General features: G+C 41.7%; 2 protein-coding genes across 5 annotated transcripts in view; one reads left to right on the plus strand and one right to left on the minus strand.

Annotated features, from left to right (window-relative positions):
* The first annotated feature begins 4,197 nt into the window (after nucleotides 1-4,197).
* Nucleotides 4,198-14,431, plus strand: rflna (refilin A). Its single transcript, XM_050051533.1, has 4 exons — nucleotides 4,198-4,462; nucleotides 4,586-4,928; nucleotides 10,647-10,756; nucleotides 10,906-14,431. The coding sequence occupies exons 2-4, from the start codon at nucleotides 4,710-4,712 to the stop codon at nucleotides 11,237-11,239; spliced, it is 663 nt and encodes a 220-aa protein (XP_049907490.1). The 5' UTR covers nucleotides 4,198-4,462; nucleotides 4,586-4,709; the 3' UTR covers nucleotides 11,240-14,431.
* Nucleotides 14,432-16,075: 1,644 nt separating this feature from the next.
* Nucleotides 16,076-25,140, minus strand: part of ncor2 (nuclear receptor corepressor 2) — a 109,451-nt gene continuing 100,386 nt past the window's right edge. For all 4 annotated transcript variants that reach the window (XM_050052244.1, XM_050052247.1, XM_050052246.1 and 1 more), the window contains 8 exons: nucleotides 23,927-24,057; nucleotides 23,544-23,722; nucleotides 23,222-23,356; nucleotides 22,038-22,180; nucleotides 21,862-21,915; nucleotides 20,409-20,612; nucleotides 19,317-19,496; nucleotides 16,076-19,182 (listed from right to left, as the gene is read on the minus strand). In XM_050052244.1, coding sequence (XP_049908201.1) covers nucleotides 18,986-19,182; nucleotides 19,317-19,496; nucleotides 20,409-20,612; nucleotides 21,862-21,915; nucleotides 22,038-22,180; nucleotides 23,222-23,356; nucleotides 23,544-23,722; nucleotides 23,927-24,057 — 1,223 coding nt within the window. In that variant the 3' untranslated portion in view covers nucleotides 16,076-18,985. The remainder of the gene's footprint in view (nucleotides 19,183-19,316; nucleotides 19,497-20,408; nucleotides 20,613-21,861; nucleotides 21,916-22,037; nucleotides 22,181-23,221; nucleotides 23,357-23,543; nucleotides 23,723-23,926; nucleotides 24,058-25,140) is intronic.

Here is a 25,140-nt window from a genome sequence, read left to right on the forward strand (position 1 = left end):
TTGCATATTGGTGGCATCATCGTACATTAATGGATTCAATACATAAATCCTCATGAAAATGTTTAAATGGCCTGGGAGCTATCATGCTTATACTATAGTGCACCCACACCTCCAATCCATAGAGCAAGAGCATCAATGTGACCATAAAAACTCACGACAACTGAACTCCTGGGGCAAATGGCGTTACCTCCTCCTGCCTGTCCCACACCTACTACATGAAGGATAGAGGAAAGAAGGGGGTAGACGTTCCCGCACTGACGGCGGAGAGTTGTGGACTGATTACTCTGAACAGCATGCACAGGAATGAATTACAACACAACATTTTCCCCCTTTTTTTCCTGATGGTCTGAATAAGTCACTGAATTTGTTGCTAGTTGCTTCTTAAAAATAATGTTGTTAAGAGGGTCTGAAAAGTCACTAAATCTAGCGAGAAAGTGGACAAGTTGGCAACACTGAGTCAGTAAATTGCCCATTGCCACCCCCACACCAGTTAAGCCAATTGGCATGAACACAAACACACAGCTTCACACACACAAACACACACACACACTTGACCTTCAGACCTTCAGATATCAGCCTCCTAGGGAAAAGTTGTGACTGCCAAAGGGTGGGGAAATTTTTGTGGATCGACCAACCAACCAACCAACCAACCAACCAACCAACCAACCAACAGAATGACCTATAGAGCTGCTGGTTGCAGCTATAAATTAAACAGCTACATTTATTTATAGAAACAGTATCACAGTGACTCCACAGAAAACAGTCAGCTGCAGTTTTAAACATAAATACTTTCTATCAAAGAAAAAAATCCAATGGAAACTTTTGACGATTTAATGGAGACACTGATTCAGAGAGGAGATTTTAAATTTGTTTTAAATAAAATTCCTCAGTGCTGTAAGAGGCACAAATGACATTCTCTTCACCTTCACTGTATTGGGGTGGAGGCAAAATTATCAAAGATGGATACCTTAAAGGCTAAAAGAAGTAAAACCCAAACCATCTGTAATGCTATGTACCACCAAGTTAGTGTGCTTTGTTTTTTTGTCATTTGGGTGAACAGACCCTTTAATGTGTGCATGTACAGCAGAGCAGATGTTTAACCAAACCAACCCTATATGTATAAAATACCAAAATATTCCAGCATGGTCACTCTGGTCATGAGCTCTGTCTTTCCCCTCAGTGAGGCTGCAATTTTGCACGGCTTCCTGCCGGCGTGCTCACAGACATGCCTAAACCCACAAACATGCTCATCATCTGTGTCCCAGTATTTTATAGCTAATCTGTACCAGATCTCAGCACTAATCCCTCGAATGCCTGAGGATCAACATGATGGGCTCTTTAAGATGGACATGATGACACAAAAACACACCTGACGCAGGGGAACGCCAGTAAAACTCCCAGCGCCGCTCCGCAGCTTCCTGCTGCGGCTTCAAAACAATAACACAGAGGAGGGGAAAACAATTCTCAGCAAACAAGATTACAGCTGCACAAGCTTAACAGGCATGCAATTAAGTATATCTTTCAGACAACAAAGGCAAACAAAGAGTTATCTTAGTTTTTATGAGAACTGAAAAAACAAAAAACATCACGCATGATTTCCTGGCAATCTGTGGTAATCACCATGGAGAGCTGGTGGACCATCAAAGATACAATCAACCACTTAAGACACACAGTCAGCTCTGTGCAGCACTGCACTGGCTCTTATTTATGCTCTGATTTCCCTTTTGGCAGAGCTGCTGTTGGTAAGAGTAACTGTATGAACAGAGAGAACAGACGTTTGTGGAGGGAGCCATCAACAAGGATTCAATTCTTTCTCCTCTGCCTGCTGTGATGACTGCTGTCTGCTCATTTGTTCACTCAGGTCTGCTTTGTCTGCTCTGTGTGTAAGTATGTGTGTGTCTCTGTGTGCGTGCACCACCATACACTCATTTAGTAACTGCTGGATGCACAGCGTTCCCACCCATCTCCACCCAGTCCTGAAATACACCAGGCAGGATGGTTACAGACACACAGAGACACATATACACGCAGGCCTTGTGAAAAAATAACTGAAGTAATCCTTTAATAATCCTGTCAGTGACTAGATACTTTATGAACAAAACAAAAGTGCTCCACAGAGGCAGCCCACTGGTGATTTCTTAAATGACTGAAACTAAACAAGGATTGACATCAGGGAGGTTTTCTCACACAACAGGATTACATTGGAATAACATTGGGTAATTTCTGGATGATTTCTGAATGACTGTTCTGGGTTTTACTCAGTGCAGTCATCCAGCTAATGTGTAATTCTTTTGACGTCAAAAGATGAGCTTAGGCCTGAATAAAATGTGTCAACATAAATAATGAACAAGTTTATGCACAAAGAATAATATTCGTTGTTATGCAGATGATACAGTTTTGTATATCTGTGGAGCTTCTCTCTCAGATGTACTTCATAAACAGTCTGCCTGTGATATCTTGCAGTTTCAGCTCACTCGGGCTTGTGTTGAACTCAAAGATATTTTAAATATTGGGAAGACAAGTTGTTTTTTGGCTTGATTCTGGAACTTGAGACTTAGATTAGGGTTTTATTTTAGACACAAGACTTCTCTCTCTTTGAAGCCAGGATTAAATGATTGACGTCACCTTAACCACTTCATGACTGTGATGATTTGATGTACATGAATGCATCTGCACAATGCCTCAGAATGTTATACTCTGTTTTTTCTAGTGTTGTGAGAATTATAACCAAATTAAAAGCACTGACCCATCGTGGTTTCTATTACAGAGTTGGCTGACCATATCTGTCCATACATCAACTGGGTTATTGGTATAAGCCTTTTATTAAAACTATTGTGGGTAAACTTCTATCAGGGCTCACCCAGAATAAGAGTTATTCGTTATTTCACATCTTCTCCAGAATCATTTGCAAAAGGAATCTAAATTGAAGAATCTGTTATCTCTGGCAAAATTCAGGAAAATAGTAAATTATATGGTAAATGACTCCTTCGTTAATTGTCTGTTCTTAGTTTACATTTAGCCTGATCTTAATATCTATTGTCTGACTTTTTATTGTTTTGTTGTCTTGGCCATGTCGGCCTACTAGGGAGAACAATATGTTTGCAATTCTTTGCTCAGTGTATGGCGTTAGAGAAAAGGCCACGGGGTTATCTATATCAATACAGTTTATCATCGTCAGAGCATAAGTGTTCTTAGAAAATTTCATGGTAAACAGATTAGATTATGAGAAAGTTTTGAGGAATAAAGGAGTGACAAATCAGAAATTAACTGCTAATAATAAATGGTAATATCACTATTAAGTGTGGTATGTTAACTAAGTGTTATTAACACGGAGTTTGCATGTTCTCCCCGTGTCAGCATGGGTTCTCTCCGGGCACTCCGGCTTCCTCCCACAGTCCAAAGACATGCAGATTGGGGATTAGGTTAATTGGTGACTCTAAATTGTCCGTAGGTGTGAATGTGAGCGTGAATGGTTGTCTGTCTCTATGTGTCAGCCCTGCGATAGTCTGGCGACCTGTCCAGGGTGTACCCGGCCTCTCGCCCAATGTCAGCTAGGATAGGCTCCAGCCCCCCCGCGACCCTCAAGAGGATGAAGTGGTTAGAAGATGGATGGATACATTATTCAATGATATTTACTAATTCAAAAGAACAGTGATTAATTGCTAATTATTAACTGATTGCTCTGATGAAGTGACATATTATTAACTCTGAATAATTAACTGATAACTAACTGCTAATTGTGAATAGTTTTATCTCTACCTACTGCTAGTTACTATTTTATATGTAATTAATAACCATGAATGATGAACAGAGCCAAATTTAATGAGTGCCAACCGACTAATTAATAACTTACTAATTATGAACAGTTTTATATTATTATTATGTAATAACTAGTTTTTATTGATATCGGTAAATAATTGCCAATTTCAAACCAATTGATTACTAACTGCTAATCATAAATATTAATATAACCAGATCACCAGCTCAGCAGTTGGGATCTGGGTAACTTGCTGGGTGGCACTTCAGCAGGGGTGCTGATCATGAACACTGAGTCAGACTGCACTGTACAGCAGGAGCGAGGAGGACGTGCTCGCCCCTGTCGGTTGTATATGGAAGTGATCCAGATCATGAGGGCTGGACTGGATCCAGGTGCAGAAAAAAAAAGCCTGGCAGGATCATTAAGAAGGAGCTCTCCACTGGAGAGCGCGCACACACACGGACACACACCAACACAGAGAGTCAGAGCAGAGCAGAGGAGCTCTCATCCTGATCGGTGCCAGACGCACGGTCGACTTTTTGTTTTTGCGCGAGTTTAACTACAGTTTTGTTTAGTTTTTTGAATTAAGGGTAGTTCATAATTCAGTTTGGTGTCAGGTTTGATTTGTGTCAAAGTTGTGGCTGGTTTTTCACGGCTATTTGGAATATATTTAAATATATAAGGTGGATACTTCACGACGCGCAGGTACAGTAAAGTTTTGGAATAAATAAAAACAGAATTCATATCACTGTGTTTTGTCCACAGTGTATGGGCAATGGTTAAACGCATATTTCCTGATTTTTTCTCTCTCCTCTCCTCTGCTTGCAGAAGTCATCTTGAAAAAGTTCGTCCAGGATTGTTTCTTTTTGACGCAGGAGCGCGCAGCAGCTCGGAGCGCTACAACTTGTCGGCGAGATTTTGGGGTGTTTTTTTGACTTGAGTGGTCCCAGAAATGGTGGGGCACCTACATTTACAAGCGATGGATGATAGCCTGAAAGGAAAGAACCGGGAAGGGCTGCTCGACAGTCCGGATTCGGGGTTGCCCCCCAGCCCCAGTCCGCCCTTCTGCTCACTCTCTCCGGGTCTGATCGAGTCGCGCTCCGGCAGCTGCACGACGCCCGTCGAAAGCCATCATGGATACTATAAAAAGGAAAGCAGAGAAGGCAAACTGGTAAGAAACATATCGCTTTATTTACTCTATGATTTGAAACAATTTTGTAATCTGAAAGCAGGGACTCGGGTCTGTTTTGTGTCCAGAGTAATTTTGCAGTCAGTCACTTCATTGACACACTGAATTAAAGGATAAAAAGACCTAATGGCTAAATAATGACGCTGCTGTGAGAGAAACTGAAAATCTGAGAGCATTTTAGTGTTTGGCCAGGAACAGATTTCACTTCAGTCCCACTCACACAACATCTGGAAGCTCTCTCTCTCCCTCTCCCTGTCAGAAATTCCTTAGTTGCAAACTTCTGATGTTGCACTTGTGCTGAAGATGTCACCAGCCCTCAATAAGCCATTAAAATCTTTTCTTTTTTCACCCTGGTGCATCAGCTGGACTCTAACTACGTGCTGTCATAAGGGTCAGTGAGTTGATTAGTCCCGCTTGGGTTTCCAAACTGGGGTCCAGGGACTCCCAGGGGTCCTTGCCAGGATTCCAGGGGCTCCCAGCAGGATGACAGAGAGCTTTATAACACTTGACTCAGTAGCATTTGAGTGAAGGTGTGTACACCATGTCTAGTGTGATCAGGTTTCTGTCTCACAAGATAGACAGTAAAAATCATGGGAATGCTCTGTGATGGATTTACATGAGGGGGCTGTCATGAAAGGTTTGGGTCAGACTTCTTTTTCAAGGTCTCTCATGTCAATCACGCCCATTAGAGGGCCCAAGAATCTTAATGAGACACAGACAGTATGTAAGCCAGACTTTTGGCTCTATAAAAACCTTAAAATAAGCCACCAGCAGCAGGTCTGCATCCTCTGCTGGAACCACTTTAAATAAACAGAAAGGCAAATTAGTTGTTTATTAGATTTTCCGAACCCATGTGGTATGTGACCCCTTAAAAGTGAAGCAATGTCCACTTGCAACACTTCTTCACAGGTGACTGGCGAGATGTTTAACCACAGAATGATATCTCATTCTCAAATAGTTTCATTTGAGCAGTTTTTAAAGGCTTTCATTGGTACTCATTATCATATTTTCCCGTACTTGTTACTCATCTGTGGGTGATCGACAACTTGTTCCAACCCCCAAGATGGGGACCTCTCTGTCAAATGGGCATCTCATGAAGAAGACCCCCAGTATTTGCATTTCATAATTGTGACAGTGGTCACACCACATTAATACTAACTTCAGTACAGTGGTTTAAAGTCACGTTGTGTCTTGTGTTACTGTTTCTTAGTAGTTTGTGCACTGATACCTGACGCCTCCCATGTGTCTCGCTCAATCTGCGAAGTTTGATACCAAAGTCACTAAATGAAATGCTGAAAATAGAGAAAAGCTGAAATCAAGCTGCAGATGATACCGTGAAGCTGATTAATCTTAGTCTCAAAATGAATGAAAAATAAATGATTGATTAAAGCTAAAAAATACACCAGCATCTGGAAGCCAGGGTCCTGCTGGATTTATTAATGTTCAACTCACCATGTCTGTGGCTGTGGCCGCAGCAGAGACAAAGTAGAAACAGGACCTGTGTGATGACAGCTCTCGCCAGTGAAAAGTGTGCCTGTTCACGAGAACACGATTAGATATCTGTCTTTGTCTGAGCTCATATCCCACCACGGACACCAGCAAGTCCATACATAATACTGAATAAAAACAAAATAGTAAGTTCTTAACTTTAATTAACGTTCACAGGTTGTGCACTTTTTAAGTTCCTTGAATTATTTCCTGAAAATTCAAAATAGCTCATAGGCATTAGTAATCTATTACTTTTCTATGATAATTAACTCTAAAATGTTAAACTACATGATATTTCCAGCAATACATGCAAAAACTATACTTTAAATGGGCCACACAAACAGTCAGTACACCTATTTTAGCACTTATTCAGCTGAGAACAGACATGATACTACACATAGTAGACTATACTCCATGGAAACTCAGTTTAATGATAATTGATGGTGCCCAAAGCATTTCGGTGACACACACAGCAGTGATTTGTGTCACTCATGACGAGACTGATTTGATTGAAAATCATTTCCAGGTCACTCCCAGTTTCAAAAGTCTTACAGAACATGTCTGCACACGTCGAGGTGGCTTTTAGAGTGTCTGAGGGAGGCCTCAGAAATGCAGCACTTCATCCTGGGAGTTGCGTGACATTGGTTTGATGAAGCCTGAAACAGAGAAAGAGAGAGATCCTCTAATCCTTTGGAGGTTCAGATTAGTAGGAGTCCTCTGCTATGTGGTTTTCCTTTTAAAGATCAGTCCTGATAGGGGGCTGCTCCTGCTTGTGTTTCGACTGCCATCTGTGGGCCCGTGTGTATGGAATGAATCAGACCTCTCCATCAGATATTTTTAAGTTACGTGTCTGTTAGCAGGACAAGAGGAGGCACATGTGTGCTTGATTTTTTTTTCTTTCCAAATCTATTTATGTGTTGTTTTTGTATGCCACCTAAGAACAATCCTGAAGTTCTATTTTGGGGAGCAGGGGGCTTGTTAGAGTGGCTGCAGGGCATTGCATAAGTGTTTGATGACCTCTCACTTCTAAATAAAACGTGGAGTAACCCTCAGACAACATGTCTGTTTTCAAACCTGGGTCACATTTATGCAGATGTTGGATAATTATTCTTATATTTGCACTTCTTAACATATGAATTAATTAACCAGAGGGACAGATGCATGAAAAACACGAGTGTGGTCATGTAGTCTCTGTTTCTGAGCTGTAGAAGGTTGTGTGCATGTCCTGTTCAAGGATACCGGTCAAGTGTCGGTGGATTAGACAGGAGGACAGACAGGAGACAGATCTTATGTCTTTTTCTAAATCTGCCTCACCGTGTGATACTGATGCTCTTACATTAACGTCCTTGCAAACACAGGATGTAAAGTCAGTTCACTTCACCAAACAGCCAGCAGTTGGAAAAGTGTGTTTGAGTTGGCGTTTCTCTCTGCAGCTCTGCATTGTGCATTGTACATTGTGTGGGTTGCTCAGCTGCAGACTATTTTTCCTGGGCAGAAATGTGCTTCCAGGGGGTGGGGGGGTTATGCTTTGTGTGCTTACTGGGGGATCCACTGCCTCCCTGGAGGTGACCTACCCTCCATTCACGAGTGTTTGCTTTGCAGAAGTTGCCAGAACTCACCGTGGAGAAATACCTGGGATGCTCTCCATGCCGGAGCAGCATGGGTAAAGACATACTCGTGCAGTTTTTCAATTCACGAAGTACCAGCAGCAGAAAATAAATGGCCTGCAGATTTTTTTTTTTTTTTTTTTTTCAGTCTGGCGTGGCAAAACTAGCAGCTGTGCAAGTTCAGCTCCACCGCTCAGATAGTGTGTGGTGATGATTGTAGGCTGTAGGTAAGACGAGCTTCACACGGCGATCTGCTATGCCCTTGGCCTGTTCTTGCTCGTCCCCTGTAGTGGCATGTGCGCTTAACTGTGGCCAAAGCACAGCATGTGACAGCCTCCCCTCTGTAATGTGAGAGGTGCCGGAGTAGTGGTTGGGGTGCCATTTGATTCAGATCCGTCAGAGACACACATGCAAAGAAAACGGTCCATTACAACCTTCCTTCACAGTGTGTGTGGCAGTATCTGTGTTTCTGATTGGTGCAGATCTGTTTGCCCCCTTATGGCTTCACATGGAACACTCAGAGGTCAAGGGTCAGCATTAAAACAGACCTGGTCCCTACAGGTAGTTGAGTACAGTATATCTGTATCTCATCTGGTGTTGTACACTGTTTTAAACAGATGACCTGAATTAATCCCATGAAAACTGATGCAGTAACATTTGTATGATTCCTACAGGAACGTCAGTATGTGTTTGTGGTATTCAGTGTTGGTTAACTGGACATTAATAGGATCACATGGTTCATTGGATTACTTACATAGGCAGGGCTGTATAGGTTTTGTTTCAATATTGGAGGGGGGCACAGATTAAAGAGGGGGTTTAGGAGTCCTTTGCTAGAAAATTTTGAGCGCCAAACACTTAACTTTTCTCCATTCTGGTGATTTTTTATGCAACAATTTGTGCATTTTCTGCATGAATTTTTGGTGTAATTATCTTTAAATTTGTCCCTTTCTACTTTCATGTTTTTACTGGGGAGTGCAAATGTGCATATTCTAAATATTGAGGAGGCATTGTTCCTTGCACCCCCCCGAAATCTACGCCTATACCTACAGAAACCGATTAGAGCTTAAACAAAAAATCAGTCAATTTGCAGAAGTTTTGATACTATTTAAGGGGTTTTTACGCAAAATGCTGAACACTACCTTGTTTGAACTTGTCAAAAATAAACAAAAGTGGTGTCATGCGATAGTTAGTTGAAAATATGTTTTTTTATGGGGACTTTTGGTAAAAAAAGAAAAGAAAAAAAAAGAAGAAAAAAATTGTTCGATTAATCGATTGATTGAGAAAACAATGGTCAGATGAATTATTTGTGAAAATAAGGATTAGTTGCAGCCCTTGAACCTAATATTTTGGTTTTAAAAGTACTTTACGCCCCAGAAAGCATCAAACTGTGTGTGTGTGTGAACTGTGTGAAAAAGCTCTAATGTGTGAAGAAGGTGGAGTGGTGACAGTGGCCACAGGTTAGGATGAACCTGAAGAGAGGAGACACCCTCTTACACAAGTTGATAATTTGAACCCATAGAAATCATGATTTTCATAAGAATCAAGAAATATAATGAAGACACAGCATGTGTCATTACTGACTAAAGCTGCAATGATTAGTCGATTAATTGTTTCGATCATAGTCGAACTGGTTCAATTTGTAGTCGACTGACAGAAAATTGACAACTATTTTGATCATCGAATAATGATTTCAGCAGTTTTTTAAGGTTTCAATGCTTCTAAAATGTCAGAATTTGATGCTTTTCTTTGTCATACATGATAACAAACTGAATAGCTTTGGATTTGTGGGCTGTTGGTCGAATAAACATAGCATTATAATGCATACCCTTGGACTCTGGCATAGTACACAGGGCTTGCGTCACTATTTTTTTAGTCATTTTATTGACGAAATGACTAATAGACAAAGCAATGGGCAGATTAATAGATAATAAAAATAATCGTTAGTTGCAGACCTTTTACAGACTGTCTTTCAGTTAGATAACTTTCTCCCATGAGACCTCTGACCTCCCTGTGCAGGCTGGCAGGCAGCACGAGAATCTTTCAACATCACCTCATTATCGTTTTCTAACAGCATCATCTCCACTCAGTCTGGCTACCAGCTGCTCTAGAGACTCATATCAGTAAGTGCATTTAGCATTTCTGTAACTACTGCAGGGCCAACATCTGTAAGCCTGTTTTCAGTCTACACACACATGCACACACACACACATACACACAGGTTGTGTCAGGGTCACACGTCTCCAGCCAGAAAGAGATTTACCCCCAACACTTAATTTGGCTGGACCCACACTGTGTAATTATCTGAATTAAAATGGAAGTGTTGCCCCGACTGCTGTGCTTCTTGTCTAATAGTTGTTGTAGTAATAGTCGTGCCACGGACACATGAGGGCGGATCAAGGCGCGTGTTTTCCTGGAGAGGGTGGGGACTGCAGTGTTTTTAATTTGGGTTGCTGGCTCTGCTGAAACCCCCAACCATGCTGGGATTTTTTACTGGAATTCTTTGAATGGACACGTTGGCAGGCTGGTTACAAACAGTTCAGCAGTTCATGGATGTTTTTTGTGAGATTATTTTTAACTGACTCCTGATTGTGTTTCCTCCGCACAGCTGCCCTACCTGCTGCTTAACTCCACGGGCACAGACCCAAAGACTCGCATGTACCCTGTGTTCTTTGGGGAAAGCATCGAGGTCAACCCCAAACCAGAGCAGGAAATCAAGTAAGAGAACTTTGACACTTAAAGACACAGAATTTGTTTGAATATGGAGCCCAGAGCACTGATTTTCATCAATATTGTCTTGTCAACACTGCCACCTAGTGATCAATTTCAGATGTGTTTCTAAAGAGTTCTCACCTTCTCCTGTCCAGGTGCAACTCTGAGGTCAAGTACGACTCCGACAAGCATTACAGAGACCGGGTGTACTGCGCCCCCGTCCCAACAGCCACCTCCTTCAGCGAGACAGTAGTGGCAGTGCGGAACTGCACTTGGAGGAGCTACAAGTCCCAGGTGTACCTGGAGCCGCGGCAGAAGCCAATCAGCTACCAGAGCACCACCATCATCTACCCGAAGCACGCCAAGAACACTTACCGCACCACGCTCAACTACAACGCCACAGGCTCCCGCCGCTGGTTTGTCTCCACGGTGCAGCTGGAATCGAGCGAGGACACTAGTCCCTGTATCATCTACACAGAGGACCTGTAGGGCCCAGACGGCACTGGGAGAGGGCTACCTGGTGATCATCACGTTTGTTTTGGAGGACGAGGAACTTGGGAAGGCCCGTATCAAAAGGGAAATACTTCAAGTAATACCCGGAGCCCCTAAATACCCTACTCTGTTCATCTATACTCGCTATGGAGGAAACTCTGGGAACCCTTTAGTGACGTTTCACCTGAGTGTATTTAGACTTTCTACTGATGCAGTCTTTAAAAAGGGAGTCTGTCCTCCGGCAGTTTAAAGCTGCACTTCAATGGTTAATGTCTTATTTAATACAAGAGCTGACAAATTGGTGGCCTTTGCTCTCTTTTCAGGTTGGATTGTAACCTCAGTGAAGGTAACAGACTGTAAACGTCTGTGCATGTAGAGAAAAGTTGAGAAGACGTGGTGGATTTCAGCCGAGCCTGCGCAAACCCAGTCACACCAATGCAAAGCTTTCTAATATGGCTTTATTGCACTTGTTTTCTATATATCACAGTCCTCCCAGCGGACTTGGCATTGCAGGGGGGTATGTCAGTACAGCATATAAAACAAAATTGGACCAAAGATAGTTTGAGCAGTTTATATCTTTGTAATAACCCCGCACTCTGAGACAGAGCACTTGATTTTGTTTTACAGTTTTAATTAACACACAAACAGCAGCCTGTCTAGTTTGATCAAGCATTTAATTAAACCCTCTACACTCTGCAAGGTGTCCTGTTTATTCAGCTGAGTGTTCTGCAGAATTAAGACTAATGAATAGAAGGATCACAGCACAATAACAGCAGATTGCCAGGAGAATAATTTTAAAAAGGGAGATATTTAAAGCCTCTGAAAACTTGGGTTTCAAATCTTAAATTGTCTGTAACATTCAGTATTCAACAATACTGGATCACCGCAGTTATGGTTTTTACCTTATGTTAAACCTCTGTTAAGACTTAATTTGAATACTCTGGTTGAGATTATAAATGAGGGTGTTTTGGTAAACAGGTTCTTTTTAGCTTGTTTGGCTGCAGAGCAACAATCAATGAAGTTGGGAGGGGGACATCCATTATTTATTAAGAGCTGAACACTTAAAAACTCAGTTAATCTGCTTCATCTGGACCACATCATCTGTTGTTAAAAGATGATTGAGAACAGACATGTTTTCAGGGCCTTTGAGCACGGTGGGTATTGGTTTGCTTTTTTTAATCAGTGTTTGTTTTGAACCCGCTTTGGTGTCAGATGGTGCAGCTGCTCACACAAGTGCCAAAAAGAAATAGCCTAAACAATCAGGGGGAAGCGGAAGTCGTGGCGTTCAGTCGTCTACTTCTCTGTGAGAGTCAAACATAAAAACAAGAAGTATTTCCAACTGCGATTGTCTGGATGGTTTGTGCTACAAGGATTATTGTTTCAAATGCCTCTCAAAATGAGGCTAACACTGTTCTGGATTAGGCACCAGCTATTCGTAAATACATCACCAAGTTTGTGCATGAAGTAGGCTAACTAGTTGATAGTTTCAAACTTGAGATATAGCCTACTAAATCATGTTGCACTATTAATACTTAAGAACTGTCTGCAGCTTCATCCAAAAGAATCCAAAGTTGCTGAAGCATCACAAAATTATAGTTTTAGTGGGATGATATATTAAATGTAACTAATCATTTCTAAATGTAGGTAAGAATTTGTTTTGTTTATGCTAACCTAGCTAATGTGATCTGGTCATTTATTCTGATATTATAGTCATGTTTTTTTTAGACATTTCAGTGGTATTATTACCTCTTCTCTCCATTCTATGAATCAATAACTTTTTTAAAAATAGTTAAAAAAAAAAAAAACAGTTCAAAATTAGTTCATAGGTGGTAGCTTAAACTCAAAGTACTTTGGTGATATTTTAATTCCATTCGACATAAGGTGCATATTAATTTGGACTCGTCAACTGAGCCGTCTGGGAGTTTGTCTTGGTGTCGTTATTCCCTACTCCTTGGTAGAAAGCTGCTGCAGTGGCTTGACTAGGGTGCATCAAAGAAACAAAATGGCGGCACACCATGAAAAAAAATAACGCATTATGTTCGGACATTAATCACATTGGGTCAAATGGGTCTAAATGGGTCGTATAGCCTATAAGCAAGCTAACGTGAGCTTTGTCAGTTGGTTGTGTTAGCTAACGTTACGTACAGTAACTAACAGTTACAGCTGGAAGTTACACATAATAACCAGTTTCTCTATGAGAACTACTTTGTGTGATGCATAAACTTTAAATTTAGTGATGTGTTAATCTCCTATAAACACTAAACTCAACACTAAACACTAAACACTAAACACGACAAGGCTTGAATTTACGAATAGCTGGTGCAGCAGAGTGTTCCATGTTGTTTTCAGATATTAACACACTGTCATGGGCAGTTTCTGAACCGTTAGCTCAAAACCATCAACCCCCTCTGTAATCAGTAACACGTAAAAAGTGAAGCAGATTTCCCCGTTGAAGATGTAAAATAGATTTTTATTGAGCGTTTTTATAACTTCTTTCTGTGTCTGTCGTATACAGTATATATATATATATTTAGATAACTGAACATGGCAAATATTGAAACTTCAGACTTTACCTCAGATCTTCATGGGTATCAGTTTTACTTCATTGGAAATGTGTATTCCCAATTTTCAGTTGAGGTGTTGAACTTGCGGTCTTGTTATTTTTTATAGTTTGAAATACCCTCCAGATTAGTGTAAGGGTAGGAGGTACGTGGAGAGCACAAGAGGTGGTGCAACAGTACTGTAAGATGGGTACTGGGTTTTAATGAGGGAATAGTAAGTGGTAGAACAAGGGGAGAAATGTCAGATCGGCTCTTTAAAAAGAAACATTGATGAGGTCGGGAAATTGTTTTGAAGATGGCTTTTTATACTGAACAGTAAAGTTCTTGGCAAGATGATGGAGAGTTCTGCTATGTGTAGGTGGTCTGTGAAATGTCAGAGAATGATGAGAGAAAGTTGGTGGGTGTCAAGTTAAATACGTTGGTGGTTTTATGTGAGATGCTTTTGTGTTTCCTAACACTTGATTTTGTTACTGTAAAATATTTTCCTGTTGTATATGTGGCATCAAGGCACTTCATAATTCTCTTTATATTTTTGTACGTCAATCATAGTTCTTGTTCTGATCAAAGAAAATAATTTAAAAAGATGTATATCCTAAATGAATAAAAAGAAGCAATTCCCAAACCCTAATTCTGTTGTGTTGAGTTCATATTTTGCTTCATTTTGATCACACAATATTGCTTAGCCTTCTGAAAGAAAGATGTTCTCCAGCCACAGAGGGGTGGGTCACACACTTTGATTTGACGCCTCCTAGGCTGTGAAAATCAGTGTTCTTTCAAATGCAAAGGAAGCCTGAATATTGACTCCCAGCGAGTTTCTAAGCAGTAAATTATTTATTCATGAAGATTCTCCTCTAATGAGAGAAGTCTCAACAACAAAATGCTTTATCTGATGTCCTTAGAGATGATTTACTTGTCCAAATTTGCTCTTCATCTCTCAATTACGATCTGATCGGCAAGTTCAGTTTTAGTCAGAGAAACTGTTGACTGTTCAGCACTCGTCTGTCCTGTCAAAAGACTGCAAACAAAGACACTTCTGGAGGCTACAAAATGAAATACTTCCATGGGATAGAAGTAGTATATTATACTTTTATAAATATATGACTTTGTAAGGATGGGGAGGGGTCATAAGAGGCGAGTTGTCTGACCTTCATAGGAGCTTAACGAAAGTACAGGAGATCCATGAGAGGTTGCCGAGAAGCACATTTGTACAACAAACACAACGATCAGCCAAAACATTAAAACCACTAACAGATGAAGAGAATAATCTCCATCATCTCATTACAATGTAATGTTCTGCTGGGAAACCTTGGGTCCTGGAATTCATGTTCGAGTAAATGCCACTTGGCACACACCACCCACCTAAGCACCATTGCAAAACAAGAACACTCCCTCATGGCAACAGGACAATGCACCATGCCACACCACAAAAACTGCTCAGGAATTGCCCAAGGAACTTGACAAACAGCTCAAGGCCTCGACCTGGCTGCAAAATTCCCCAAATCTAATCCAATCGAGCATTTGTGGGATGTGCCAGTACCTCAGAGACAAGTCTGATCCACGGTGAGGCCTTCTTGGATCAGACTTGGCTCTGACCTGTTGAGGCATGAACACAGGGCCTCTGGGGGTATCCTGGGGGTTGGTGGTGGATCCTTTGAGTCCTCTGGGCTGAGATGTGGGGTACTGGCACGTTCCACAGATGCTTGATGGAATTGGGATCTTGGGAACTGGGGAGCCAGGTCGATGTCTTGAGCCGTTTGTCACATTCCTTGGGCCAACCCTGAGCAGTTTTTATGGTGTGGTTTGGCGCATTGTCCTGCCATGAAGGGGTGTACTTGGTCTGCCAAGGTGTTTGGGTGGGTGGCGCTTATTAAGTGTCATCCACATGAATGCCAGGATCCAAGGTTTCCCAGCAAAAACATTACGTTGTAATGAGATTATCAGCAGTATTCTCTTCACTTATCAGTTTTAATGTTTAATTTTATGTACTTCATCACGAGAGTAACTGCAGCATTAACAAGGGTCAAGACTGTATTTTGTTACTTAATCGTGTTCAATTATTAGCGATAAATTGTCTTCTCCAGAATTCTGTATCAGACATATTCAATGCATAGCTGGTAAAAATATGCTTATACTGCCCCCTGGTGGTACTTGACCTTCACTACTTTGGGCCTGTCAGACGTCCCTGTGGGCCAAAATGAATTAAAGAAAGTGTGAGAACACTGAAATCCAACACAAACACACACCACTAAAATAACAACACTCTGAGACCATGAATGGCAATAAGCTTTTTATTTAAACATTAAGGCAGTGTCTTTTTTGTTTTTCATTTTTACACTGCTATCCACAAAGCTTGCTGGTGGGCATGTAGAATTTTAACCATGTGAATATTTCTTTTCTTTTATTTATTTTTTTTGTAATACCAACCTTGAAGCAAGCCACATAAATATTTACATCTCTTCAGTTTTATATACAATCCTTGCTATTATACAGTGGGTTATAATAAAAAAAAAATCATTATGCACAAAATGGTTGAACAATGTACTGTTTATGTCAATTCCCCCCATCCCTCCCCCCTTTGACAGTCCAGGGAACACATCAGAAATCAACTTTGTCTTTTCATGTTTTTGAATGATTATTTTGAGATTTGTGACACGATTGAAATCAAAACAAACTCTTAACAAAAATGGATGCATGTTAAAATTCATTTCAGTATACTTTTAAAAACAACACATTAGTCCATCATCGGTTTAGGGAACAGCTGGATATGGCTTAGTCTGTTTACCGTCACATTCTTAAATATCATCAGTGGTAAATGATATACACGCAGAGAGACCAATGTACAAAGCCTGGCTGTATTTCTGCCGTTTCCTGATGAAATTACAAACCCTCCATCAGCCATGATTTAAAAAAACAAAAAAAACATCAGACATAGCTGAGCTTTCTGCAGATGTGGCATGCTGGATGCTTCAGCACTGACAGGTAGGATGAAGGAGGGAGAGGAGGTAGTCCTATAACAGTCATGTTTGTGAGAATCCACTGTGACTAAATGAAGATAGAGAGGTAATTCTTTCTAAACCATTAAACAATCTCACTGCCATCGCTTCAGAGTGTTCAGTCAGAGGACAGAATTCGTCCCTGGTTGCACAGAGCCAAAAGCCGGACACATTTCACATCATTTACAGAGAGGGTGACCTTTAAAATACTGCAGTAAACTGTGAGAACATGTCAACTAATGTTACATAAAACTACCAGAATGCTTTCCGATGCCTTACCCTCGACTTCCTCCGACCAGTACAAACACAGGGGTGTAATGAAGTACACTTGAAGTATGTCAAAGTGGAGAGAATGTTTGATGCAGGCCCAGCTAAGCTGCCCTGTGACACAGCTTGGTTTGAAGATAAATCTAATGAGTGAAAAAGTTAAAAGCTAAGGCTGTGATGGATTTGAAAAAAAAAGAAGAAAAAATGCACACAATTTTTTTTCTTTAAAAAAAGAGGACGTTTCGTTTGCTGTTTTGTTTTCAGATTTCCCTGCGTGGACAGTATAAACCCTGTCATGGGGGGCTAAAAGAAAAGTTGTGCGTCACTTGGTAACTTCAGTACTGTATATGTAAAATAAATGGCACTTAACACTAGGAATATCTCATAACTGTACAAAATCTGCCTGGATGAGAAGTTGGGTCTCAGCTCCTCCTCTAGGCAGTAAAAGGTCAGAGGTCAGGCCGTCACAACAGCTCCTAGACGGGATTCTAGCGGGCCAGCTGAAGCTGACACCGCCATGGACCAAGGGTCATAGAAAGATGGCTTTTTTGTGTCACCTCTTCAATGCGAGCAAACTCCATGTAATGCTGAGGAGTTTGCCTTTAAGCAGCTTTAAGGTTGGTCTGCACCTGCTCGAAGCGGCTTAGTCGTCGTTCACTAAAATGTGATTGTCGCTTTGAGTGTGGGAGCCATAAAGAATATCGGTGGCAAGACCAAAATAAACAGATAGGTGTTAAAGGATACCTCCACAGTGGGATTTCTATGCTGTTCTTGAGTCCATTTTTCAACCTGCCCCAGGAAACACAGATTCTTAAAAATGCCATTGTGAACAGACTGACAACTAAGTGCTTAATATCCAAAAACTGTTTCAACAAACACAGACATGGTTAATATAAAAACAGTGAGAAAGTGTCACTTGTTTCAGTGCCATCCATCTGGCAAATCATCTCTCTCCTCACATGGATGCCTGAAGTCAACAGGCCTTTGCCTTTCCTCAGGAACCCCCGCCCCCGCCCCCACCCCCCACCCCAATATATGACGACATCAGCAATGAACAGCATGTTTACCCTGTAAACCAATGATATGACCCTCCCGCATAACAATCTCTGGCCCCTGCCCCTGCCCCAAAAAAGATACATCATTGCAGATAATAGACAACAAATGACACCATCAAAAGTTCACCATCAAAATGTACTAAAGGTCTCAGCTCACGTTCCAAACACAGGACTGGACTGACTGAATTTAAAGGAGCAAAATAAAGAACCGAAACAAGAAAAAAAAAAAACAAGATGTTGATTCTCCTCCCGTTGCTTTGCACGTGTTCTTGTAGTGGTAGCAGTGCTCAGGCCGTCTGCACCTGGAGTTCACCGTGTAGAAACGTGAGAGGGTCCTCGCTGTGCAGGGCTGCTGCTCTCAGGTCAGATCTGTGGTCAAAATCTGTCACTCAAGCAGCCGTCATCAGGCTCCTGACCGGACCAGCAACACGACCTCAGAGTCCCTTCTACATAAGTGTCAGCACATTAGAGCGGTACACCCAAAGGTGCAGATCAATGTGTCTATATTGATAAGGCCAGTGAGGAAAAGTAGTAAAGTTAAAAAAAAAAGAAAGAAAAGAAAAACAAACAGAAAAAAAGTGATTTGTCCTTTAGAGTAGTCCTGGAGTGAATGCATAACACGTAAGTGCAAACATACACACACGCACACACGGAGCAGCAGTGTCTCAGCTCGTTGTTGCTTGGCGTCTCAGGTGTGTGAAAGGAGGAGGACACAATCCTTGCTTGAAAACTGACGGAGGAAATGCAGAGTGGAATGGTGTGGGTAGGTTTGCAGATGCCTCAGCAGGTGTGTGTGTGTGTGTGTGGCTGCAGCAGCACAGAGTTGGTTGACTGTTAGCGGGTCTTGTGGTACGACAGATTTCTGGGTCACTCGCTGTCAGACAGTGTCTCGTACTGAGACATGAGAAGAGGCTTGGGCTCCTCCTCCCAGGACCGGCCCTGCCCAGGTCCTGGCCCCTGGCCCTGGCCTCCCAGCTGGCCAGAAGAGGGGGAGGGAGCGGACACCGTCCCACTGGGGAAACGCATGATCAGCGGGTTACAGGGGAAGGGAGTTGGAGTTGAACCTGCAAGAGGCAGAGCGACAGAATTGTTATGATGAGTTCAAGACATTTTCACCTTCCAGGCAACCACTTCAACAGATACTGTATCAAATCAGTTAACGCTAAATCGATCGAACTCTCAAACTGAGGTTTTATACCTGTGGATGAAGGCCGATCCTCCCAGACACGGTTGGTAAGAGGAGTCCTTCTGTTGCAGTCTCCCTCAGAGTGGACTGAGGATACAGAGGACGGTCTCTCGCCCCCTGACAGACCTGGTCCTGGAGATTTGGCCTTCCGCCCATTAGAGCGCCCGCTGCCCTTTGAGGACTTCCCCCCACCTGCAAACAGACGAAGCACAGCTTTAACCTGCAGTATACTTTTACAAAAGCCTTCATACAAGACTTGTAACATTTAAGAGGGGAAGAAACGGACTAAATACAACTGTTACCAGAAGGGCACTCCAAGACCACCAGACCATCGCCAAGGCCAGTGGTCCAGTTTTCTATAATATGCTAACTTGAAAGTGAAACTACTACATAGACCTATGTGCAGATATATTTCCAAAACTAGTAGAAGCTCCACATCGGCAAGTTTGAGCAACTACATGTGTATCCTAGAGGAGTCATTGCACTTCTTTCTTCTTGGCTATGTTTTGTTACTATTGAACTTTACTACCATCTACTAGATTTTAAAATGTGTGACATTTATTCTGCCAAGGCCAAATGCCCTATCTCAGTATTTGAGCAAAAGTGAAAAATAATTTGTAAATCTGTGATTCCAAACCATTGCAAATTTTAATGGGTTCTCTCTTAGCCCATGCTACACCCTTTCACCAATTTTCATGAATATTGTGCCAGTAGCTTTTCTGTAATCCTGCTGATAAACAAACAAACCAAACCGAAAACCTAACCTCGTTGGCGGAGGTAACAAGCATACAAGCCTAATTATTAAACAGGCTCTCACTGAATATAGTGGAATAAAGTAGAAAAAGATTTCCTCAGGCAGATGATGGTGCTGAAAAAGAAAAGGCACAGATATGTTTTGGTCTTAAACTGCCAAGAGACCCCTGCCTGATGATCTCAGGTCAGTTGTAGGAAACTAAAAGATCTGATTCAAAGCTTGGCGAAAACCTGGAGAGTGAGATGAAGTTTACAGTGAAAGCCTTAAATTGTACCTCATGACACCGCACATTACAGACTACATTGGGGTGAAGAAACCCGATAAAGTATAAGTGTCTGAGTATGTCGCACCTTGTGAGAAAAAGTCTTCAACACGTCCGTCAGCTACAGGCATACCAGCAGACACAGCAGCAGCTATCGGGTTCGCAGCGTTGGATGGAGAGCGTTCCTCAGACTCATCGTATTTGCCCATTAAGGCCTTCCTTATGATGGCCTCCAGGCCTATTGAGTTACCAGGTGTCTCTGGAGCTGGGTGGCAGCGGACACTCACAGGTCCTGTGAAAGGAAGGAGTGATAAACAAGTTCGAGAGAGAAACAGAATGCACGTACAGAGAGTGCAATCACATGCAAAAAGAGAGGGAATAAAACCAATGATGCAACAACAAGAAGAGGAAGAAGAATAATGACAGTCACAGAACCACAGCATTAAATTTTATCAAAAGGAAGATAAGCAATGAAGAGACAAAACAGAGGCAGAAAGAGCAGAAAGAAAACAGAGCTGTGACACATCTTCAGTCAGGAGAGGTTTGTTGTATTCTTGCTGCCTTCATATTTTAGTCTATCTGTGGGAACTGAATCCTGTAGGTTAGTGGTTCCTTCAGGCTGCCCAGAGGATGACAGGGTTGAGGAGGGGATGAATTTCTCTTAAGGCCTCTCTCAAGCATCTTATGTCATAAGTGCCCCAACAATTTGCTTGTCTGTGTCATCTGGGGACACAGGTCAAGTTAATTTCCTGTGTAAACGCCACCTTTCACACCACCACAGGACCTTGTACGATTACGAGTTTCACAACAGCTCTAGTGTGATAACGAGCAGTTGGATAGAGAAGACAAAAGGTTAGTTTGCTAAGAGAAAGCAATGTTTAGGATCTGGGTGGGGAGGTGGAAAACTGCTATCTTGCCTGGGTATTTGAAAATGCTGCAGTTTGCTAAAGCCAATGGTAAGAAGTGCTTAGGTAGAACAAAGCACTGCTCTACTACAGAACAATTCCTCATATTAAGTCCAGGTTTTGATGTTGGGGCTTTGGACAGCAGTGTACTTGAATCTAAATCAAAATGTACCTGTTCACAAAGGTACAACGGCATGTTGCCACCCAAATGAAACTGAACTGACACCAGTTTAAAACTTTCTCACTGTCATTTTCCTCTCACTCAAAACACTGCTGCCTGCAGTTGGTCAACATGTTATTACTAATATATTGTCATGTGAATGATGTATTTCCAGTTTTGTTATGTCAGCCTCTTCATTAAATAAACAGACAGCTGCAGCTTGTACACTGGCAGTGACTCATTTTGCTGTATTTCACAGAAGTTGGTACAGCACTGGAAACTTGCCAAAGTTATTTTTGTTTGGAGAATGACTTGGAGGCTTAACAATCCTTCCATGAAGCCACTATCACAATAACTCTCCTTAACAACAGTATGCATGCGTGTGTTGACCCTCAACACAGATCCACTATCATGTCATGAGAGGCTGTTGTCTCACTTTGATCAGTTTAATAATTGATGAGATTTACAAAGTTTACCTGCAGTTGTAGACGCCGGCATATTGAAAATCTCTGTTCCTGGCTGACCAGCATCTGAAAGCGGGAACAGGGGTTATTTTTTTAAACTATGTGCTCTTTATTAAAACACGTGCAAGGTTTTCTTCTGATAACAATTTTTAATTGTGCACTCATGCCTGTGCTGAGGTCAGACTTACTGAAATCACCCTCATTTCCCACCACTGTCAACTTCTTGATCATCTCTTGTTTCTTTGACCTCACGATAGCGGAGGTGCTCTCAGTCAACTTTGTGAAGAAAGCTGGAGGCTGAGAGGCATTGGGAGGGGAGCATGAGCCCATTCTGCAGGAGGGGAAAGTAGAGGCAGGTTAACGCACACACACAAACCAAGCCCTGTGATACTACCATAATATACTTAGTGTAGTTTGGATGTTTAGAAGCAAACTGTTGGAATGTAAATATCTGTAGACAGTGTCTTTCTTTAAAGATGAGTCCTGCTTTTGTGTGCATGTAAATGTGGTAACTGGCATGTCTGAGCAGCACTTTGCAAGCAATTACCAACAATTATTTGTAGAGCTGCAACAATGACCCAACAAATGTTGTAATTAATAAAGTATTATTGTTAAGTATTTGAGCGCCTCATCCTGTCACTCAGTGTAAACCATGACACCCTAAAATTAGATCGCAGATAACATTGTCTAATTGTTGTTGCTTATATTTGCAATCTAATTCTTTCTGTGACCACACAAGGTTCAAGACCATAGATGAGGGTTGGAGCATCAACTGGCTGGTAAATTGAGACCCCTCAGTCGTGAACAATTCTTAAAATTGGGACAGCTCAAATTTACTTCTTACATTTGTCAAAAAATGCAGCTCTGTGATTTGGAAATTGCACTCAGCTAAGTAGCGATTTTGAAAATATTTTGATTAATTGTGCAGCCGCCTGAACACTAAAATTCCAAGAGTAAACATAGAGGGACAATTTGCCCACCTGATAACTGGCGCCCACCAACATTCTCTGAAAGCCCATTACCTCTATCTTCAACCTCCACGCAACATAGAGGAGATGTCTCAACCTTTTATTGTGTGAGGGTGAATCTCATCTCAAGGTGGAGCTGTTATTTATGTGTAAATAGTCTGCTTGTTGTTGATAGATGTTTGCCTGCCTTGTATCATTTAATATTTGACTATGGAAAAAAATCTTTAGTTGCTGCTAATTCAAATATTATACAAGCTATATCTTTCATAAAATGAACATTTACTACATAGTTTGGTTATATGTATTAAGCTTGAGTTGGCTTTCACGTACTTCAGCCAAGTTATACAAGCAACAAAACATATTTGCAACAAGCCGTGTCTGTTGAGATCAATGTGAGCTGTTACCCTTGCTCTCCCTGCTCGCTGGAGTAGGAGGCCCCTCCCTGGACCTCGGGTTCAGAGCCGGCCCCAGCAGGAGACACTGGTTCAATGCCGTCATTTGACACACTGACAGGTGATGTCTTTGCCTGAGGAGGAGACCTGCAGAGAATTCAAAGACAGAGTTACAACATGAATGACGTTGATCCAAATCAAGGAATCATTTGTGAATTGTTGAAATAATGAACAAAAGTAACAAAGGGTGAAGGCATACATGGTAGACAGTACACAATACATTTAACAGCATTTCAGTTTTTCCAGAGCAATCATTTTTGACAGTGATTCCTACCGGTCTCTGTTGCGTTCCCCACTGAGGCCCTCTTGATATCGGGACCCTTGCGCAGACTCCTGTGAGGTGGGTGGGGGCTGGGAGGCACTGGGTGGACGGGTCAAGTCCAGGACAGGAGAGCCGTGGTAGCTTTGCTGTTGCTGCTGGCTCTGCCTGGTGTAGTCTTTAGTTATCACCTCCTGTTTATGTAAAGATATATGCATGTAAGAAATGAGACAACATTGTCTGGCATACACTGAGCATTAGAATTCCTTGAAAATACCTCCACTGTTCAGCAATTTAAAACCCACTAGGAAATGTTCCACATAAATTTGAAGATATGAATATTGTTATGTTATTGTGCCTTTTTTGCCATTTGAGGTGCAGTTGGTGAGTGAACTTACACTGATGTGCTGTGCCAGGGTGACCACCCTCTGGCTGCCTTTAACACAGGGGGATGGGGGCTGTTGGCCTGGAGACAGTCTCTCCTCAGACGGAGGACGGTACAGACTGTGTGGCTCCATCTTCTGTTGAGCTGTTGAACAGACACGCATGTACACCCATGCACGCACACACACACACACAGGCAAAAGTCACATCCACACATGGGTAAAAGTTAGTCCCATTTTTAGTCCTTGGAGACAAAATGTAAGCCCTAAAAATGTGCTAATGAGATCATGCATAATTCAGAAATGTCTGACCATCCATCAGGACTTATGGTAGATGTGCAATTTAAACATTTCATGCAGCATCTGTACATGAAAGCTCAAAGGACAAGATTTCCTATGAAAATACCATGTGACAGTGTGTATGACAAGCTACTTCAGATCTCTTAATTATTTATAATGAGCTCTTTGCATACAGACCAAGCATTGACCAGAAATGATGCTAAAATTGACTGGTTTTGCATCAGTGACTCAAAAATGAAGAAGTCACAGAAAGTCACCTTATAACTGATGTACTCCAGACCATGTTTCCGCATTAAACTTTTTTTTTTTTTTTTTCTTTTTTTTCTAGATAATGTCTTGGAGACAAGAAGAATAGAAATGCATTTACTGTATTCTATGAATACTAAGAACACAACACTTAACTCAAGATGGATCAATTAATGCTTAGCCATGAGTATATGAAATTATTGTTGAACCATAGTGGAAGCTCGCAAGCCTATTTCAAGCCATTTCCCTCTTGTGCATCATGTCCCACTATGTTTTCTTACACAACTCTTGCACTACAGTATTTATCTCAGGAGAGGATGATGTAAGTTGAGCACAGGAGGCAGGACTGACTGTATGGACTCCCAGAGAGGACGAGTCCCCTAAAGGGACAGGATGCTGTGGTTTTAGTTGTTAGCTAGCAACGCCTGGATTCATTTCAACAAAGGCTTACAATAGCCTGCATTTCCCTTGTGGTCCTGTCTACTAGTTTGTGAATGCATGCCAACATCAATGTGACGATATCAATAATGCTGCGTTCACACAGAGTCAGGCAGACAGTAGACAGCAGACTGAATACACATTTCAGACAGCACAGGAAAAACAAACAAACAAGTCTGACGGAATGGCAGGAAGGTAAAATGAAACATGCAAGATGATATGTTGCAATGGTGACGCTATATTGT

This window comes from Epinephelus moara, chromosome 8 (genome assembly GCF_006386435.1).
Source record: "Epinephelus moara isolate mb chromosome 8, YSFRI_EMoa_1.0, whole genome shotgun sequence".
NCBI lineage: Eukaryota > Metazoa > Chordata > Actinopteri > Perciformes > Serranidae > Epinephelus > Epinephelus moara.

Bases quoted from the DNA above. Each gene is read 5' to 3' on its own strand.
- rflna (XM_050051533.1), top strand. From the start codon at position 4,710: ATGGTGGGGCACCTACATTTACAAGCGATGGATGATAGCCTGAAAGGA. The intron at 4,929-10,646 runs GTAAGAAACATA...TCCTCCGCACAG, and splicing joins AAAGCAGAGAAGGCAAACTG to CTGCCCTACCTGCTGCTTAA. The intron at 10,757-10,905 runs GTAAGAGAACTT...TCTCCTGTCCAG, and splicing joins AAACCAGAGCAGGAAATCAA to GTGCAACTCTGAGGTCAAGT.